This window comes from Xiphophorus couchianus, chromosome 19, assembly GCF_001444195.1.
Source record: "Xiphophorus couchianus chromosome 19, X_couchianus-1.0, whole genome shotgun sequence".
Lineage (NCBI taxonomy): Eukaryota > Metazoa > Chordata > Actinopteri > Cyprinodontiformes > Poeciliidae > Xiphophorus > Xiphophorus couchianus.
The window spans coordinates 19,476,843-19,497,857 of record NC_040246.1 but is presented as its reverse complement, the minus strand read 5'-3'; the positions used below and the strand labels follow the sequence as shown (position 1 = coordinate 19,497,857).

Here is a 21,015-nt window from a genome sequence, read left to right as displayed (position 1 = left end):
TCACAATTTCTGTGAAAAGTCTGCAATAAACTCCCAATAATGTATTAGCACAAAAAAATGCAGGCATTTGGTGATTTTGCGTGGATTTCCACAATAATTCTCAAGAAACTGGAGGGATTGATTGATATAATTTGGCAGTAAACAGATAAAAACTACATTGATTTGAATGATAACATGATATTTAATCACACTTGGTGTTTAGTCTAGACTCTAAAGGGCCACATAAAAAGCTAGGATGAACCGGATTTGGCCCCTGGGCCTTGAGTTTGACACATGTGATCTAGAGAATTCACAAAATCTAACATTTTAGCTTGAATATTGAATAACATATACAGAACTCACATTTCAGATAATACGACTTAAAGCTGCATTATGTAACTTTTATTAAAAATATGTTTTCTACATGTTTGTTAAAAGAGTACAAGACAAATGAAAAGATCGATTTCTTCCTCCTCCTCCCTTACATGCTGTGAAATGCACCGCTCCCAAACAAAAACAACCAATCATATCCAGGAGGAGGTTGATTAACGCTGTCAATCAACCATCACAGCATCACAGCACATTTGCTCTCCATCACAGCACATTTAGCAATGTGCTGTGATGGAGAAACAACATAATATTACAAGAAAACTATTTATCTGCCATCATTTTTCGCCAAGCTGAATAGCCTGAGCATTCATGTCAGGCTCTGCTATCTGGAAGAAGCTGCAGCGTAGCAGAGAGAAAAGGAGGGAATGAGCAGCGCCACATTCCCGCCTGATTGACAACGCGAAGACCGGCCTCCTGGCTCTGATTGGTTGTTTCTAGATAGCACGGAGCAAAGGCAATCAGCTGAATTATTTTCATAGATTATCTGCCTCAATCTATACCAGGGGTGGGCAACTCCAGGCCTGGAGGGCCGGTCTCCTGCAACTTTTAGATGCGTCTCTACTTCAACACACCTGAGTCAAATAATGAGGTCATTAGCAGGACTCTGGAGAACTTGACTGAACTTAGGAGGTGATTCAGCTGTTGGATTCAGGTGTGTTGGACCAGGGAGACATCTAAGAGTTGCAGGACACCGGCCCTCGAGGACCAGGATTGCCCACCCCTGATCTATACTGTCATGACATTTTGGACAAATTTGTAAAAAAAATCTATATTTTTTATAAAAGTTACATGCTGCAACTTTAATTTTTTTTAATTTTTGGTCAACATTTAAACTTCTTGGGGTTGGCCAGACTAGACTCAGGGTGGTTCAGAATAAATAATTAGTATTTTTATTTTTGTGTGGTGGCCATGTCCCCCTCTGTTCCCCCTTTTGGGGGCGCCACTGCGTTCTCTCTGAAGACCTTACCGAAGTCTCCCACAGTTTTTTTCACATTATGTCCTTAATATTCCAGCTGATTCCAACTGTTCATTTTCTCCATATTGACAGAAGTCTCTCTGATGACATGGTGGTTTAACTCATGCGGTGCCAGCGGCCCTCACGGCCCGACCCAAGCCCAGTGCGACAGCACCTACAGGAACAAAAACGTCAGCGTCACTGTGGGGAAGGAGGGCCCCCTGAAAGGAGTCCAAATGTGGAAGGTTCCTGCTACCAACCGATACCAGTGAGTGAAAATGAAGAACATTTATCTTTTTATTAGACACAAAAACACTTTGTTCCTATTATTGGAAACACGTCACATACTTTGTTATTTAAATCTGAGGTCCAACAGCAAACCCATTTACCTTTTTTAGAATAATGTACATAACAAAATTAGCCTAAATTAAGGCTAAGAGATCATTTGTGGCTAAGTTTGAGTCACTTTGGGTTTATTTCAGGTGATGCCAGGAAAGAAAAAATCCAAAGACGTGACATAATTATGTTTTTTTTTTTTACATGTTTTTGTGCTTTTAGAAAGATAAAAGAAAGAAAAAACATCACCGGTTTCATGTTGTGTAAATATATGAGTGTGTTGAGGATTTTCCACTTTTTTCCAACTGGATGCTCTCAAATCCTGAAATTCAATCTCGAAAATATAAATTAAAGAGAATATGAATACTCTTTTTTTTCATTCAATCAGTCTAAAAAAATAGAAAAAAAATACTTTAATAAGAATCAGTGCTGCAACTAAATCCCTATTAATTATGTGTACATTTTATAACCCATTTTACCCATGATCTTTTTATTTTTTCATGAGATTTTCAAACAAAATAATTGGTAGTATTAATAAGTGAATATATATATGTCAGGCCTAACTATACTACACATTTTACCCCTAGATTTACTGCTATTAGTTACCAAAAAGTTCACAAACTTCTGTTCTCCATTCATATGGAAGACTGATATTGGTAAAAGTATGATTTCTACTCTGTTGTTACCATTTATATTTGTTTTTAATGACCTAAAGGTAAAAAACTATGATCCTATTAGTCATACTCAAAATAATTAGCTAGTTTTCCACTAAATCTAATTTGTCATTCAAGACTTATCTTCATGAGAGAAAGCATGAGGTAAGAACAAAAATTAAAGGAGAACAGAAAAGGTTTGTAGGTTAAATTACACAATCCCCATGCTCTGTATTTGTAGGTAAAAAGGTTAAGACAATCTTCAGGGTAAAATATTCTTTATTTTGTGTCTGTGACAGAAATTGTCTGCACAGCTGTTTGCTAGGTTTGAGCCAAAGTGTAATTTCTTTCTGAGTTTAATCCCTTTGTGTTGCTGCGATCTCCCTCAGTATCTCAGCGTACGGCGCTGCAGGCGGAAAAGGAGCCAAAAACCACAACAAACGCAACCACGGGGTGTTTATCTCCGCCATATTTCCCCTGGAAAAAGGAGAAATACTTCACATTTTGGTGGGGCACCAGGGAGAGGACGCCTGCCCCGGGGTGAGTGGAAAAGCTGACATGCGTCCGTTCAGAGGAAAGACTGCAGGCTGACCCAGTTACAACGCCTTCTCCTTCTCCTTAAGTCTAATTCTCATCTTCCTACGGCAGAGAAATCCACTTACACAGAAAATATGTCTGGGAGAGTCGTCTGTGATCGAAGACAACCGCAGATCTGAGACCAGCACGGAGCGTGCAGGTGGAGGCGGCGGCGGTGGAGGAGCCACCTACATCTTCAAGGTGGCACAAATCATTTTACTCTCTCTTGTTGTGATTGTTTGTATGTGGTGGACTTCTAAATTACTTTCTGCGTCAAAGTATTATTTTGTAAATAATGACACTTTAATGCAAAGTTGGCACTTTTAGTGGACTTTTAATGCAACTTTTAGAGCAACTTTGCATTAAAAGTGTCATTATTTACTGAATGACACTTCATGTCACCAGTCATAGATATTCATAAAGACTCGTTTATGTTCATGACAGTGTCATGTCAGTCTTATGCACACCCGTCAAATAAAGTGTTACCAATCAACCTAACAGGTTCCACTTTTAAAAACAAATAATATAAGACTTTCAAATAAATGGAAGTCCGTTACATTGATCTGACTTTTGTGTTTTATTAAGGCAAATGTCTATTTTAATGTCCTGTTCTCACTAAATGTTTTTGAGCAGAATTCACTGTGATGTTTAATAAAATTCGTGAAATTTTGTTAATGGAATTTGAAACATAAGTTTTAATTATTTTAAAGTAAAATAAGTCATTATTTTTACTTGATTTTATGAGTGAAAACAATGGAGAAATGTGTGCTCTTTAAATAGATGAGATTCTTTCCTGTATATTGTGAAATAATTATTTGGTCTAAGTTAAAACTCACAAATCAAGATTAATGAACTCAAAAAACTATTTTTAGACAAGTTGTTTCTTCTTGTTGTTAAATCAACTTCATGAACTTTCATTTCTGAGTTAAAACCAAAACAATTTTCTTGTTGACTTAAAACTTTATTTTACAGGCAGTAGGTGGAATTTAATTTTCAAGTTAAACCACCTTAAAATGTTTTGCAGTGCAGAATAGGTGTAGACTTACTGGTTTGTTGTTCCAGATGGAGGGTGGTGAGCTGGTTCCTTTGCTGATTGCAGCTGGTGGGGGAGGAAACGCCTACCTGGAGGACCCGGAGTCCAGTCTGGACCAGATGCCTCCGGAGCAGTTTGAGAACAGCACCGCAGCCCGCGGTACCAACGGTCAGACTGGAGCAGCAGGTAGACCGCCAATTAATCTGAATTTTATACCTTTAAAAATATTTAACGTTATGAAAAATGAAAAAAGGGAAAAGCCACAGTCATAACAAACCTGGGTCAGTGCATTGGGTCAAAATCAACCATTTACTGCGTTTATTCTGAGTGTTTTTGATGATCCACACCTGAACTGTAAACAACCAAGATCTTATATTGAACAAAGAAGAGAGCAACCACTTCCTTCCTACATTTCTTTTCAGCACAACATAAAAATGTTTTATTACAATCTCTGAACTTTATCAATTCATCTTCATGTTGTGTGTTTTTCTCAAGTCTGTGCAGCTGTTTAGTCTCCTTATCCTGGGCTATCATTGCATCATGCATGACTGAATGCTCCAACATAAATGATTAAATATTGCTCCTGCTGAGGAATACTGACACACAGCGATGAGCCATGCATGGGAAATACTAAAGCAACTGAAGAGCAAACAGAGTTGGGCTGAAAAGGCCTCTCCTGTTTGCATCAGCCTTGCTCTATTATCCTATGTAGTAAAAGTAAAAACGAGTAAAAGAGCAGACAGGTCCCACATGCACCCATCTCTGCTCACATTCTCTCAGAACCTGCTGATTTTTGACATATTTCACTGATCTCAAGTTTCCTGCTGTTTTGATTCCAATCTTCCTTTCTAGGGTTTTATTAAACCAAACAAACAGTTTTAATCCACTTCACTAGTTTAAACAAACTTGTTTTCTTGATGTAAACTGGTAGTTAGCAGAAAACAAAAAGGGGAAACAAATTTTTTTTGCCTAACCTAGTGGATATTTCTTAAAACTGCTGCACTCCAGTGAGTTTTTACAATTTATTAAAAAGGCTACAGTTAAATACTTTTTCTTAAGTATATCGGCTAAATAAAGTTTTTGGTTTCTTGTTAGAAAATAGTGACTGATGCTTTTTTGTCATCACACAGACAAACAAACAAAAAAAGAAAAAAAATTAAAGCTCCGGCTCTGTAACTTGTGGTCACATCTTGCTGAAATATATTCAAAAAAGATGATGGCTTCTTTTATATCAATATAAAATGTAATTTTCTCTTATGACACATTTATTCAACCAAAGCACAAAGAAGCTGATTCCTCAGTGAAAAAACTCTCGCTCTCTGATTGCCTCCACTGCTGATTCACTAACCAGGAGTGGAAACAGACAAAGAGGCGAATTTTGCAAACCTTCAGAGTTGGAACTAGTTACATTTACTCAGTTACTTCTACTTGAGTATTTTTTTTTTTTGAAAAACTGTAATTTTTTTTTTTTTTACTTTGCTTTACTTTTTACTCTTACTTGAGTAAAGTTTCTGGATTCTCTACTTCACTGGATGAACAACAATATTTTTTATTTGTTTTTTATTGTTGTTTTGTAGATTTTTTAAGTATTAGATATTTAAAAATCTAATTTTTGAATATTGGGTTTTTGTTGTTTGATCAACAACAAAAATATTACTGTTGTATAAAAGAAAAAGTATTTGCAAATTTTTTACTCGAGTAATTTTACCATGATTTATCGCTACACTTACTTGAGTTCAATTACTGTGAGTAACTTCACTGAATGAATAAATCTGATATTTTAAACAAAAATTCACCAGACAGACACCTGCAGTTTTTGTTAAAGTTTCATATATTGAAAGAAACTGATTTGGAAAATTTATTTCATAGCTGTTATTTATGTAAATTATTTTTCTAAAATACCAAAATGTTCACATTTTGCTTTGTTTGATGTAATCCTTTACCATTAATTGACATGTTTTGATTAGTTATTTAGTACCTGATTTGCCTTTTTACTAAATTATTTTTTACTCTTGGCTACTTTTTACTTTTGTTTAGTAAAAATATATTGAAGTACTGTTACTCTTACTTGAGTAAATGTTTTGGGTATACTCGTTGAGTCATGAAGGGTTTTTGTTTCCTGAAAGGTGGAGGAGGTGGTTGGAAGGACATCCTCAGTCTTCATCAGAGCGCCGGCAGATCACTGGTGGAAGGAGCAGTGGGCGGGACTTCCTGTCCGCTGGCTCTGTCAAAGCTCAGCTGGTCAACGTATGGCGGGTTTGGAGGAGGAGGAGGAGCCTGCACAGCAGGAGGTGGTGGCGGCGGATACAGAGGTGAGCAGAGCCTCTATTTGAGTATTTTTTTTTGTTTTGTCCGTTTTTCATCCGGATGAATAAAAACATCTCAAATCCCTAGCTATTGACTGGCAGTCGATGGCTTTTGGTGTCTGATAAATGAGTCATTCCAAAAACCTCCCAGTTGTTGTCGTTGCCTAGCAACCTAAGCAGAGTAGCAACCCAACCTGAGCACTAGGACATTTAGTCAGCTGGTTTCGCTATACGCTGTACAATGGCTGCTGGAAAAGAGAAGTGTTTTGTTGTTAACTTACCATCCAGAAACCACTTGCTGCGTTTTTGTTAGTTGTGCAGGGGGCTCTACTAATGCTTTTCAAAGATGTACAGTTGTATAATAATGCATCTGTTGGCAGCTATTTTCATGTAAAAGTGTAAACATTGATTTTGGGGGGGCGTGGTCAGCTGCATCTTATTTGGATTAAAAGGAACAATATGCGCTAAAACAGCTCAAAACGCAGAACAAAGCAGATAAAAATTTGATCTAAGAATGATTTTGAGCAAAAAAATGCAATCAGCATGTTTTGCATTGGCCATAGACCACAGAAGCATAATAGATCACCTTTAAACTGTCCTTCCATGTCACAATTAGACATTAAAGTTACTGATTGCATCGTCATAAAACTTGGAAAAGTTTAAGGAGTGCAAAAAAATTCAGCAAAGGAATAAAACAGATGGAAGCGGAGAACTGAGAATTATTAATCTGAATGATTAATGTACCAAGAGGTCAGAGGTGGAAAATGTTTGCGGTTGTAAGAAAATGAGACGGGCAGGGGGACAATTAAAAAAACAAAAGCTGGTTGTGAAATGGAAACTGGACGTTTAATTATTACGACAGCTTCTGTACTGAAGCTTACATTTTAAATCTAATAGTCTCACACCATATGAACTTTCTTCTTCACAGGAGGCGACGCTGCGCTGACAGATGACATCACCGCCGACGGCCAGAATGGCGTTTCCTTCATTCATCCGATGGGAGAGATTTTCTTACAACCTTTGGCAGGTGAGACACAAACTGACATCCTGCAACTTTCTAAGAATAATAATAATAATAATTAGTATTCATTTTTATTTATTTCTTTATTATGTTCTTTTTGTCTGTCCTAAAATGAAGCTGAAGAGTCAGAATCATAAAAAGCGATAAAGTCAATGCATATCTAAATATTAACAACGAAACCTTGCAGAGATAAGTTGATATTGAGTGCATTTATTCACCAGTTTCCTGGTGAATAAATTGCAAATATTAGTAAGTGGAAACAGAGGCAAAGCTGGCATAAAAGGCAGCAGGTTAAAGAATGTCACAAAGCTGGGAAATAAACAAAAAATTGTGTGACACTGCGGGCGACCGTAGGTCCCCGTCTTCTCTGATTACAGCTGTAATTATGCCAACGTTCCCTGATAAGTGCAGAGCTACAGATAAGTTCAGTCCGAAATGCTGGGAGATAATAAAAAATTGTTCATAACTGTACAGAGAGATAGAAGAACGTATTTTAAGTCAATAATTCTTGAATATTAAATAATAATTCCACTAGTTCCACTGGCAGATTTTTTCATTTAAACAAGAAAAATGTCTTGTTAAAATCTGCCGATGGAACTAGTGCAATTTTGATTTAATATTCAAGAATTATTGACTTAAAACAAGTTCTTCTATCTCTCAGAAAAGTTACTTTTGCCTTATATCAAGTGTATTAAGAACGAGTAAAAAAAAAATTGATAATATTTAGTGTTTTTGCAGTGTAACGACTACAGAAATTGAGCGGGTAAAACTGGAAGTTTTTACAAAAATATTTATGTATATTTTTTCACATTTTTTCTTTAAAAAAATAATTACAGTTGTATATCCTCTCCTGGAAAACCACCAATCTGAGTGCATATTTCAGAGAAACCCAAATAAATTCCATTCATACTGTCGGTTTGTAAATAAAAACTCTTTGTAGGATATGGAAAGACTATTCCAGCATATATTTTAAAAAACTTTCTTGTTAAATTAGGATTAAAAACCAGTTCTTTGAACCATTGGGAATTCTTTTACACTAAAACATTTGAAGGTGGTTTAAATTGAAAATAAAATTTAAGTCAACAAGAAAATTGTTTTGGTTTTAACTCAGAAATTAAAGTTCATGAAGTTGATTTAACAACAAGAAACAAGTTGTCTAAACATTGTTTTTTAAGTTCGTTAATCTTGAATTGTGAGTTTAAACTTAAACCAAATAATTATTTCACAATATGCGAGAAAACAAACTGCCTTCACCAAGTTAGAGCACAAATTTCTCTATTATTTTTACTCACAATATGAAGTTAAGATAACGACTCATTTTACTTTAGAATAATTTAAATTCTTGTTTCAAATTGCATGAACAAAATTTCTGATCTGACAATGAATTTTCTGAAACGTCACAATGAATTCTGCTCAAAAACATTTTGAGTGAACAGGACATTAAAATAAACATTTGCCTTAATAACAAGCAAGAGTCCGATCAATGTAATGGACTTCCATCTCAGGATACAAAAACATGCCGCTAAGCATTCTGGGAAATAGTTCCCACTCCTGTCTTTTTCTTCTGTCAGTTTTTTAAGTGCTAACCTAAAAACTAATTTATTCAACTACAATTAATAAAAAGTTAACACTACTTACTGCTGTAAGTTTATCTTTCACAAACTCACACATTCAGATTAAAAATCTAAAACTTGCTGAACTTATTTGACTTTAAAGAGTAGAAGATAGTAGACGCAACTAAATGCGGCTCAAATGTTTTACAGTGTAGACAAATGTTTTGGTTAGATTTTGTGTTTTTGCAGTGTGCAGCTTAAACTTGATGTTTGAGGGGTAAAATAAAAAAATATTATGTAAACTGAATAAAGTTTAATTTTTATCAACAGTTTATTGGTTAATAAGAAGTCCAAGGCGTTTTAGAGCCTAGAATAAGGAGTTATAGCACTTAAGGTTTAGGGTAAGACTAGAAAAAGGAAGACAAATTTAATTAATTGAGCCAACTTTGATCCCTTCTGTAACATCAGAACCAAATTAGACCAGAAGTACTTGTCAAAGTACTTTTTGCAGTGTATGTGTGCCTGCTCGTCTGTGTTCATTTAGGTTCAAAATCTAAAACTCGCTAAATTTATTTGACTTTGAGTAGAAAATGGCAGACACAACTAAATGCGGCTCAAATGCTTTACACTGTATGTCCCAATATGTGAAAATAAACTTTGTATATGAAGTTTATCCTTCCAGAAGATTTTCCTGTAAAAGTAAACTCATTTTATCAGTAAAATCTGAAGCACGCAGCAGCGTGAATGTATGTCGGATGTCTTTATGTTGAGAACGGTGGCCATCTGATTCTCATTAAGTCCGGCTGAGGAACAGGAAAACGGTCGGCTAATTCGCGGCCTCGTGCAGCCGGTTGCCCCCGGCGCCAGCAGACAGACGTCCTTCCTCTCCTGAAAGACGTTGTTGTTCTGCTGAGCGCTGCTCCCAAACACAACGACTGGATCAGCAACATAAAACGCCTCATATGAAAAAAAGCGGGTCGTTATCATGATAATTCAATTTGAAAGCCAATATGTTTATCTATCATGTGGTTCAGTTGTCCTCTTGTCTGTAATTTAGGGTGAAGTTTATAATACGACACAAGACACAAGCTTATTTCCCCTTCTGTTGGTGGAGAAACAATGAAGCTCTGTTTTGTTGTAATTTTAGATTTAAATGTCTATGAATGCACGTCACTGGGATGAATGGCAAATAAAGGGAACACAAACAATTAGTAGTTTAACCTTCAGAGGAAATTTATTTTTAAAGAAATGACTAGTTATAAAATGCTGCAAGAGGTGAAATATATTCAGAAACGCTTTAAATCTTTATATAACATATATTCATTTTATGTGTCCATTTATTTTGTAAAATAAATGGACACATGGGTATTTGATTTCAATTGTAATAGACTTTTAGAAATTATTATAATTATTAATTCACAGATTAGTGCATACAAAAAACATTACTAACAAACAAAAGTATGTAAAATTAGAGAAAAGAACAAAAACATTTAAATAAAATAATAACAGTACATAATAAGTTTTATTTGTAGCCACCTTTCTCGACACTCAACGTCACTTTACATAATTTAACATAAAAACAAACATAAAATTAAAATACATAGTAAGATTAGGTACAAAATAAGATTTAAAAAGACAATGCAATTGCAATCAAAGGGTGTCGGCTATTTGAAACAGATAAAAATAAATGAAATTTAAACATTTTAAGACAGATTTTTTGACATTTTTTGTAAATTAGGACACATCCACATTTATTCACATTAGAATTGTAAAACAAATCTTACAGTTTTCCATCTGGAGAATAAGAGAGCTGATTGGAGCCTTCAGAAAGGAGATTGCAGCAGTTTACAACTGTGCAGAAAATAGTCTAGAAGTAAAAAATATTTTTTTTACATCGCAAACATGCCCCGGCATGACCCTGAAGACAAATTTACCCCAACAGCAGACCGAAAGATGCTAAATGAACGCTCCAAAAACCCTAAAATAAGTAAGAACATGGTTAAAAAAATGTTTTTTTTAAAGTTTCTTTTCTACACTAAAATACCTGCGTCTGTGATTGCCAGAATTTGATCATATCTATACGGATTTTACCGTATATGCCCATATTTTACTGTAAATTAGAGAGGTTTTTTTTACAGTGTATAGCTTACATGAAAAGAAATTCACTGATAAGTTCAGTTAAATATCTAAAAGATAAAAGTTAATTCATTCTAACTTAAGCAAAATAATTTTTGTTGGCAGAGGTAAAAAATATTAACCATTAATATGCAACCATTTGTTTATAAAATATAATAAGATCTGTGCTTTTATATGACAACACAACTATATTATTATATATAAACCGGGCAGTAAAATAAAATAACAAATCATTTCCACTTAAATAACTTTAATCCCACATTAAGCAGTAAGATTTCAATATATTCTTCAAATTAAAGTATAATTTTTATTTTATGTGCACAGAATTATATTTAAAGTAAGTCAAAAATGATTTTCTCAGAAATTTTGTAAATATGTACTAAGAATTTATTAAAAACAAAACAACCCCAAAGGTAACAGCAAAGTTATGAATGCTACAATTTACACATTAAAAGGGTCAAAGTAAATTTTTAATGAATTAGAAAACAAAATAAATTGTTATCTAAGCTGTTTGATATCCTTGTATATAATAACTATTAATCCCCACTTGAAGCAGGCTGTCATGGTGGATTTCAAATATTCTGCAACCTGATCGCTGCAGCTCCCACAAACCATGTTCACCACTCATTTATTTATCTTTTTTATTATTTTTATTTTTTGGACTGTTTTCATTTTTTGAGCTAACTGTGGAGTGGAAAAACCTCATACAGGAACTCCAAACCACTGGACCTCAGAGCATCTGTCATCATGTTAAGGAAACAATCGGAGAAACGGGCAACATCTCAGATAAGAATGTAAAACCAGAAGAGAAACAATGAAAACAACATGCAGCTGAAACCACCAAGCATATTCTGGAGAAAGAGACACATAAACATGGTTTCTCTCTGTCTGCCATTAAATCAGACTTCAGAAGTAGTTTTTCTGTCCAAGGATAGTTAAGATTAACAAATTAACATCCATCTTTATCTCTAATTTCTACTCACTTTACACCCAGTTTAGCTCATAATAACGTCACAGCTTGTTAATACACAGCAGACTTTCTCCAAGCTGCTTTTGCTTTGGTACAGGTCTGGTGTTTATGACGGACTATTAGGGACAGGCTAAGAAAAAAAGATTTAAAAAATAAAATAATGTTTTAAAATTATGAAAATAAAGTTGTAATAATATGAGAACAAAGTTAATATTTCAAGAATAAAGTCATAATATTTTCAGATTAAGTTGTAGAAGTAAAACAAGAATAAAGTCAAAATAATATGAGAATAAAGTTGTAATAGTATGATAATAAAGTCATATTACAAGAATAATAATGTAATATTTCCAGAAAAAGGTTGTATGAGAATAAAGCCAAACTAAGTCTAGTATAAAGTCATAACAATAGGATAAATAAATTATAATATTACAGGAATAATAATATAATATTACCAGAATAAAGTTGTAGTAAACACATCAGTAAATACTTAAATCTGTTGTGTTTACAGATTATGTATTTACTTATCTGTAAAACAAATACCATAGTTTAACTTCATAAGAGGCTCAACATTCTCAAGCGTTCTCAAAATATTACAACTTTATTCTGGTAATATCATGACTTTATTCTCATATTTTCATTTTATTTTTCTTATCCCGGCCTTAATAGTCCGTTGTAGGCTCTGGACTGTTTCAGGTTGTTTTATTCAGCGCTCTGGACACAAGCAGGTATTTAATCTGTGCTGTTTTTTCTCAGGTATTTAATCTGTGCCGTTTTTGCTCCTTTCAGCCATGGAGGGTCACGGTGAGTGTGAGATCAAGGTGGAGCTGAACTGCAGCCACTGTCGGACGCAGAGCTGCAAACGGGAAGAAGACACTCATCTCGTCCTCTGCCTCTGCGACGACAATGAATTCCTGGCCAATGACAACGTAACGTGTGTCAGTGCTGCGGGTGAGATTTTACGGCACAAGCACACAAAAATAATTCTACTGCAAACATCTTAGTACACTTAAAATAAAACAAAACTAACAGACAAGTAAGTTTCCAGCAAGATATAAGAGCAAGATTTAGCAAGATATGTGGAATGCAGGGGTCTCAAACTCCAGTCCTCGAGGGCCGCAGTCCTGCAACTTTTTTTTTTTTTTTTCGTCCTGCAAGGGGTCTTTTTGTGGGCTCTAGTGTCCCTTTTTCAAAGTAGGCTGACAGGAAAGGGGGAAGAAGAGGGGAGAAGACATGCGGTAAACGTCGTCGGGTCCAGGAGTCGATCCCGCGACAGCCGCGTCGAGGCCACGTTGCCTCTGAATGTGGGTCGCGCTAACCCCTCCGCCACCACGGCACGCCCCAGTCCTGCAACTTTTAGATGTGCCTCTGCTGCACCACACTTGAATAGAATAATTAGGTCATTAAGGCTCTGGAGAACTGATCTACACAAGGAGGAGGTAATTAAGCCATTTCATTTCAGTGTTTTGTACCTGTGGCACATCTAAAAACTGTAGGTCTGCGGCCCTCGAGAACTGGAGTTTGAGACCCCTGATCTAATGGATGCATAACGTAACCCCAGCCTCTACTGTAGCGTCTATTCTATGTGCCTTATAATGCGGTGCGCCTTATATATGAAAAAAGTTTTAAAATAGGTCATTCATTGAAGATGCGCCTTATAATGTGGTGCGCCTTATAGTGCGGAAAATACGGTATTATTTGTTTGTTACTTTTTATTGTATTTGGCTGAAAATAAACTTATAAACTAACAAGCAAAACCTTTTTATTTCAGTTTCTCCAGCCCCGCCAAGCCCTGTTCCTCCAGGCCAGCTGTCCACGTCGCTGATCCTGGCTGTCGTCGCCTCCATCATCGTCAGCGGCGTTGCTCTGGTCTGCGCCGGCGTCATCCTCAGTAAGAGACTCCTGCAGCTCTGCGCTCAGGCGGTTCCCTCCTCTTTCCACCGGCTGTGAGCGCGTGAGCTTTCAGACGTTACTAACAACTGGAAGGGCTGAGAAACTTTGAAAACAACCCTTTCAGTGGCCAGAAGATTAAAGGAGCGGAAAGCTTTTGCTCTGAGTTAAAGGATGCCAACAGTCTGAACCTTTTTATTACAGCATGTCAATCTGCTGATGCTCTCTTTTATGTTGACTCAATGTAAATACAATCCAAAAAGAATGGAGGAGTAAACAGCAGATTAAAGGGTGATGATTAAAAACCAAAGTCTTATTTAGTGCCTGTAGTTTAGCGATTGTTCTGATGAAAGCATGACATGCTATAAATGTCTTTAAAGCAGAAAGCTTTGACATTTAACTGCGAAGAGTTTCCTGGTTACGTACAACCTGAAAATAAACAGCAGTAAATGTCATATGTGGAAAAAATAATCATGATTATCAGGACGTAAAGATTAGAACCAAAGAGTAAAGGCTGACTTCTCACTTGTTTTGGAACAAGGAAAATGAAACTGAAACCTGAAAATGTGTCACAAAATAGCACTAATTGCACATTGTGATGTAGTGTTCAGGAGAGGGAGTGGCAGAATATTAAAAATATATATTTTTATGTTGGGGGTTATATCCGGTCCGGTTAGACAGTATATTATATTAAAAAATTGCATAAAATTGTTTTTACCATAACAGGAATCTGACTTTCAGCAAATATTTTCTTGTATTTTGAACTTTTTCATATTACAACTAGAAATTTGTTAGATTTTGGGGGGATTTTATGTGATTAAGCCAACAAATGGAAGTACATAAAATCCAAAAAATATGACATGGATCTATATCCAGCATCATACACTGCAAAAACACAAAATATTACAAAGTAATTCTGTTTAGCACACTTCAAATAAGACAAAACTAACTCACAAGTTACATTGAATTTTGTTTTACATTTGTTGTTCTTGTACTTTTAAAAACTTTTTTACATAATTTTCTGTTCTACAGTAAAATAAGATGCATCCTGTTTTAGCTAAATATTCAGTTTGTCTTTATTTTAAATCCTAAAAACACAAAAAGTGATAGATCTTTAAAAATAACACATTTCCTATAGTAGATATATCTTAAAAATTGTAAGTTGTCTGTTTTATTTATTTATTTTTTTAAGGTTTGATCTTTGCGGCTCAAAACGAGTTTTATTTGGCCGACCTGGGAGTAAAAATGATTATTTAGAGTGTAGAAATTGCAGACTCCTGTTCTAACAGGACAACAACCTGAAACATGGATCAACATATGTCCTAGTCAAAGCCCAGAAATAAAAAGTTCATAAACATTCTCCATCCAATCTGAGCATTTCCAAAGAAAAATGAGAAAATCATGTGGATGAAAAAGCAAAACCTGTCAAAGCTGAAGCAAAAGGTGGTTCTTAAATACTGAAATGCATGACATGCGTTCCAGATTTTTATTTATAAAAGATTGTTTTTTCTTTCGCCTTATAATTAAACATTACTTTGTGTTGGTCTATCACACAAAATCCATTCAAAATATAATTCTTTTTACAGCTGGAATGTAGCAAAATGTGCCAAAGCTCGAAGGATATGAATACATTTGCATCGCACTGTAAATATTCGTCATGACACGGACTTATAAAACTCTGATTTCACAAGCTGCTACGCAGTAGAGACTTTTATTAAGTGCAGATTCAGCTGTGCACAGAACTCCATGTGCAGTAAAATAGGACAGTGAGGGATTATTGGGAAAATAAGACCAACTTTCTGACAGCTGCAACATGAAACTCGGAAGGTAGAGCCTGAAGTTTGACTCGTCTGATTCTCAGAGGAGTGATTTTCAGGTTGCATGAAAAGCAGACTCTCTCTCTTGTCCTACTAACAACCTGGGTGAATTTTAAGCAGCTCTGCTGGGGGAACGTCTTTCTGTCTCTTTTACTTAAACTTACAGCCTACACTGCAAAAACACAAAGTATTTCTGATCTAGTTTTTAGTGCAAATACATTAGTGCACTTGAAATAAAAGAAAACTAAATTACAAGTAACTTTTCAGCAAGATATTTGTGGTTTGTTTTATTATAATAATTTCTTATTATTGATTAAAAAGGTACTTGTTATAAGTGAAATAATCTGTCAGTGAAGCAACACATTTTTCCCATATAATAATTTAAAATGTCTTGTTCCACTGGCAGATTATTTTCACATATAACTAGTAATTTTTAATCAATATTAAGGAATTATTGACTTAAGTTCCTGCAGCTTGTTGAAAAGTTGCTTGTAGCCCAACATTGTACTCAAGTAAGAGTGTCTCTACTTCAACATATTTTTACTCAAGTAAAAGTAAAAAGTAGCCGTAAGAGTCAAAAAGTACTTGGTAAAAAGTCTACTCAAGTATTGAGTAACTGATCAAATGAATCACTTAATATTCAAAAATTACACAGAGGGATCAAATTATAAAATTAAGTGGAAATGTTGTATTTTAAAGACAAAAATGACAACAATTCATATAAGTAACAAAAAATAACAAAATCAGGCAACAAAAAATTTTTCCAAATCAGTTTCTTTCAATAAAAAACTGATGAAACTTTAACAAAAACTGCAGGTGTGTGTCTGGTGGATTTTTGGTTAAAACATGTTTATTTTTCATTCAGTGGGAAGAAAATCCAGAAATTTTACCCAAGAAAGAGTAGAAATATTTCATAATAAAATTACTAAAGTAAAAGTAAAAAGTACAGCATAATAATACTCCTACAAGTAACTTTTTCAAAATAGTTTACTCAAATAAATTCTATCTAGTTACCAGATATTTGCAGTAGAAACTAGAGTGAAAATACCTGGTAAGATTTTGTATTTTTGCAGTGTTCACATAAAATATTATAAGAAAAGTTACATTTAAAACAAATAGACAACAGATTAAATACTTCATAGACATCTCAAAGCAAAACTGTGAAATTTAATCCAGATTATGTATATTTTTAATGGAGTTTAACCTAACAACTTGCAGCTGTTAATGGATTAAAATTGGCTTGAGGGGGAAAATTACATCACACTTTTCTGTTTTTATTTTGCAAAAAAACCCATCATGCACAACTACATTTTCTGTAAAACACACAGAAGTTTGCGTTTGTAACACGGCAAACTGAGAAGTACCAGACCAAGGTTGTTTTTTTTTTAATTAGTCCAATATGTTTATAAAAATCATTTTATGAATAAAAAGAAACCCATCCTTCATTTTGTTCAGCTAAAACTGGAACAATTGGAAATTAAAATTAAAAATGGGTTGAAGAGGGCTTCAGGAAGAGGTGTTTGATTGAAAACTGAGTGTTTGAGTGATGTTTTTAACCAGCTGCATTGTGGGTAAATCTGTGCGCCTGTAAGTAAATAAAGCAGGGAGTAAATGACAGATATTTCTTTAAAGTTTTGAGCCGTTTTATGAATCAGTGGCTGTTAAAAGCAGCAGGAAATCCTCACGTTCCCTTAAGCTTTATGGTGTCTCTCCACCTGAGCTCTCCCCCATGCAGGGAGGTAGTCTGTGCCCTGGGTGCTCCTCCTCCTCCTCCTCTTCCTCTTCCTCCCTTCCTGCCTTTTCCTCCTCATTTCACCTCCTTCCCGTCCTTACCTCCATCCCTCCTCCCGAGTCCCCAGCATCTGCACCGGGCGATGGCTCGACGGCTCCTCCTTTCCCGCACGCCACTCCCCCTCCCTGGCAGACTACCAACCTGCAACGGGGACGTGGGCTGCCCCTCCACGGCGGGTGAGTCCAACCTCACAGGGACGAAGGCGAGTAGGAGCGCTAACCGAGGAGAAACCATCCCACATCAGCAGCTCTAATGCTCTCTACACTGCAAAAACACAAAATATTACCAAAATATTTGGTTTATTCTAGAGGAAATATCTAAACCATGTGGCCCTACAGATTCTAGACTAAACACTAAGTGTAGTTAAATCTTAGTTTTTATGTGTTTACTGCCAAATTATATCAATCAGTTCCTCCAGCGTCTTGCGAATTATCATGGAACTGTATCACCAAATCCCTGCACTTTTTAGCGCTAATACATAATTGGGAGTTTGTTGCAGATTTTTCTCAAAGGTGCCTCATCCTCAGATTATAGGCGCCTATTCAGCGAGTGATAAAAAGTCACATTTACTGTCATAAATAAGCACAAATATTTCCAAATTAGTACCACAAACACTTTGATTTTTATTACAAAAAATCATGAAATCCTGGAGGGACTGAAAAGATGTTTAATAATAATATTGCATTTTAAGAATTCATTGATATTTTTAACAGTTTGTGAACAGGTTTTATCAACACATCCTGGCACAACCGGCCGTTTAAGAGCCTTCATGATCTGGATTTGACCCAAAACGAAAATGAGTTTGACACCCCTAATCTAAACTAACTTAAAAAGCTCCTATATCTTGCTGAAAAGTTACTTGTAAGTTAGTTTTGCTCTTATTTCAAGTGTAATAAGGTATTTGGACTAAAATCTAACCAAAACAACTTGGTAGCATTTTGTGTTTTTGCAGTGTATTTGATGTTAAATTGGCTTGATACCCTCCTGTGTCTCTACGACGTGGCTTGATTTCTCCTTGCGTTAACGCTCCTACCCGGGCAGATCAGAGGCTGCCTCTGCAGCTCTGGGCTCCCAGAGAAAGTCCGGGTTTGGACTTTTCTAAAAGCTCCGAAGTAAAAGTAACGACGTTTATCGTCTGGTTCTGCTTCTGTCCGCAGTGTGGCACCGGAGGAAGAACGACCTGCATGCTGTAAGGCGGCGTCTGCAGAGCCCAGAGTACAAGCTGAGCAAGATCCGCTCCTCCACCATCATGACCGACTACAACCCCAACTACTGCTTTGCAGGCAAGGCCGCGTCGCTCAGCGACCTGAAGGAGGTTCCACGCAAGAACATCACCCTGCTCAGGTTCTGATCCACACACCAACATTTTGGGGGACAGGTGCTCAAGTGGGAAATTTTTGATTGCTACTTTTGGACAATTGACTTGATCTCACACACTCACAAGAAAATACATTCTTTTTGCTTTGAAGTTAGCTTTAATTATGCAAAATTCACATGTTCATGTGTTTCTGTAGATCTCTGCTGCTTCTAAAAACAACTGATTATTTTTAGTTTCAGTTTCTTCTAAAAGTTTTTGTTTTGTTCTCTCAGGGCTCTCGGTCATGGCGCTTTCGGTGAAGTCTACGAGGGACAAATTCTTGGAATGAGCGCCGATGGCAGCCCCATGCAGGTGGCAATAAAGGTCAGCTCAAACCGAAGGTTTATCTTTGATAAATCCACATGGACATGCTCCAAAAAACAACAAGTTTTTAGGAAGAATTTTGTAAAACAAAATCCCAGTTGTGCACCAACTGAGTGAATATTTGTCAAGATATCCACTCAGGTCCAGAGCAATGAAAGGGGGAAGTTGGTCTCTGCAGGATGTTGCCAGCCTTTCTGCGCTCTGCTGATTAGGTTCTGTTATCCAGACTCCTTTGACAATAGCAGTAATGCTGCTCTGATTCTGTCGGCTACAGACGCTTCCAGAGATTTGCTCCGAGCAGGACGAAATGGACTTCCTGATGGAGGCTCTGATTATGAGGTGAGCCTGGCAGAACATTTGCCCACTGAGGTTAAAGCTTTATCACTCACTTCACTCTGCGCCGCTGCATTTTAATGTTGTTGTTTTTTTTTTACAGTGCACTGATTCAGTATTATTAATATTATGACCAGAAATCATCAACTAGCTATAATTCTAATACAAAGTGTAGTCATCCTTGTAAAATATAATCAAGACAATGATAATTTGTTGGTTTCTGACCAATAACTATCAACATTTTATTAAATTCAGCTAATTGAAATAATATGAAAGCACCTTTCTGTTTTATTAAGGGATTCTGTTCTTTTCCGACTCATTGACATTATTTACTTTTCCAGAGTTACCGATTTTCTTTTAATTAAGGCAAAGCCTTACAAATTGAAATATTATTGCAGCAAAAAATGTTTTTGCGTTCTCTTTCCTCCCTTGAATATGTGAAACAAAAGTTTGACATTATGCTTCATGCTATAATTTTTGTACATAAAAATAAATCAATTTCATAGTAAGTAGAACCACATCTACCCAATGACTTTTACTCAAATTAACAAAAGTCTTCTTTTATTTACTTTAATAGACTTTGACTAAACACAAGAAGTGTTTTCTATGGCAGGGCCATTGTAGATAGAAAAAAGGAAGAAATTTCCACCAAAAACCTCAGAAATCTTTTTGATTAATCTCAGAAATTTTCAAGAAAAATATGTGGAAATTTCTGTGCTCCAAAAGTCAAAAGAAAGTTTGTGAGAAAGAAACTCAGAAATGTTTGACTTTTGAACCTTCCCACATTTCCAACATTTCCACGTTATTTCTAGAAAAATTCTGAGATTAATCTAAAAATGTATAGTTTTGTTTTGTTTTTTTTGGCAAACTCCGCTCCCCCGTAAACAGGCCTCATAGTTTTCAAGTGACCAACATTTTGTCTTTTTTGATAAGAATCAACAAAACAATCAACAATCTGGTTTTCTGGGGGGTTTTTTTCAATCAAGCAAGTAAGAACTATCAAACCAGACCTTTTTTAAGTTCAATTAACAACTTTGAACAACTTTGTTCAACGTTTGAACAACTTTGGTCCAAACTCCTGTGAAACGGAGCGGTGCCACTTGAATGTGGTGATTCATTTTGATCTCACCACAATTAGCCCAATGTGTTCATGCAAACTTTAGAATTTTAGTTTTTCCCCTTTATAGGTTTAAAAAAGGTTGTAAAGGTTACATGTTAAACACATTTTTCATTTTAGTCTAATTTTTTTTACATTAGAAAATGTATATTTTACATCCATTTCATGCTTCGATTTCAGGTATTGAGCAAAATCATTTAAATAGTCCCTAATAAAGCTTCTGCTCACACTTACTGTACCTCTTCTCAACCAAACGCCTTTTTTTCTCCACCTTTTGTCCTCACAGTAAGTTCAGCCACCTGAACATCGTGCACTGCGTCGGCGTCAGTCTAAACATCCTGCCTCGCTTCATTCTGCTGGAACTGATGACCGGCGGAGACATGAAAAGCTTCCTGAGGCAGAACAGGCCGCGAGCGGTACAGCAGCTCTGCATGGTTTTTATCTGTACGTTTGGCCCATGCTGACCGGAGCTGTGCCGTT

General features: G+C 35.8%; 1 protein-coding gene across 2 annotated transcripts in view; it reads left to right on the top strand.

Moving 5' to 3' along the window:
• ltk (leukocyte receptor tyrosine kinase) overlaps positions 1-21,015 on the top strand; it is an 83,195-nt gene that overhangs the window by 53,706 nt on the left and 8,474 nt on the right. For both annotated transcript variants that reach the window (XM_028000166.1, XM_028000167.1), the window contains exons 12-23: positions 1,418-1,592; positions 2,703-2,853; positions 2,962-3,090; positions 3,952-4,108; positions 6,049-6,234; positions 7,157-7,255; positions 12,695-12,856; positions 13,677-13,796; positions 18,562-18,748; positions 18,995-19,085; positions 19,360-19,424; positions 20,822-20,951. In XM_028000166.1, coding sequence (XP_027855967.1) covers positions 1,418-1,592; positions 2,703-2,853; positions 2,962-3,090; positions 3,952-4,108; positions 6,049-6,234; positions 7,157-7,255; positions 12,695-12,856; positions 13,677-13,796; positions 18,562-18,748; positions 18,995-19,085; positions 19,360-19,424; positions 20,822-20,951 — 1,652 coding nt within the window. The remainder of the gene's footprint in view (positions 1-1,417; positions 1,593-2,702; positions 2,854-2,961; positions 3,091-3,951; positions 4,109-6,048; positions 6,235-7,156; positions 7,256-12,694; positions 12,857-13,676; positions 13,797-18,561; positions 18,749-18,994; positions 19,086-19,359; positions 19,425-20,821; positions 20,952-21,015) is intronic.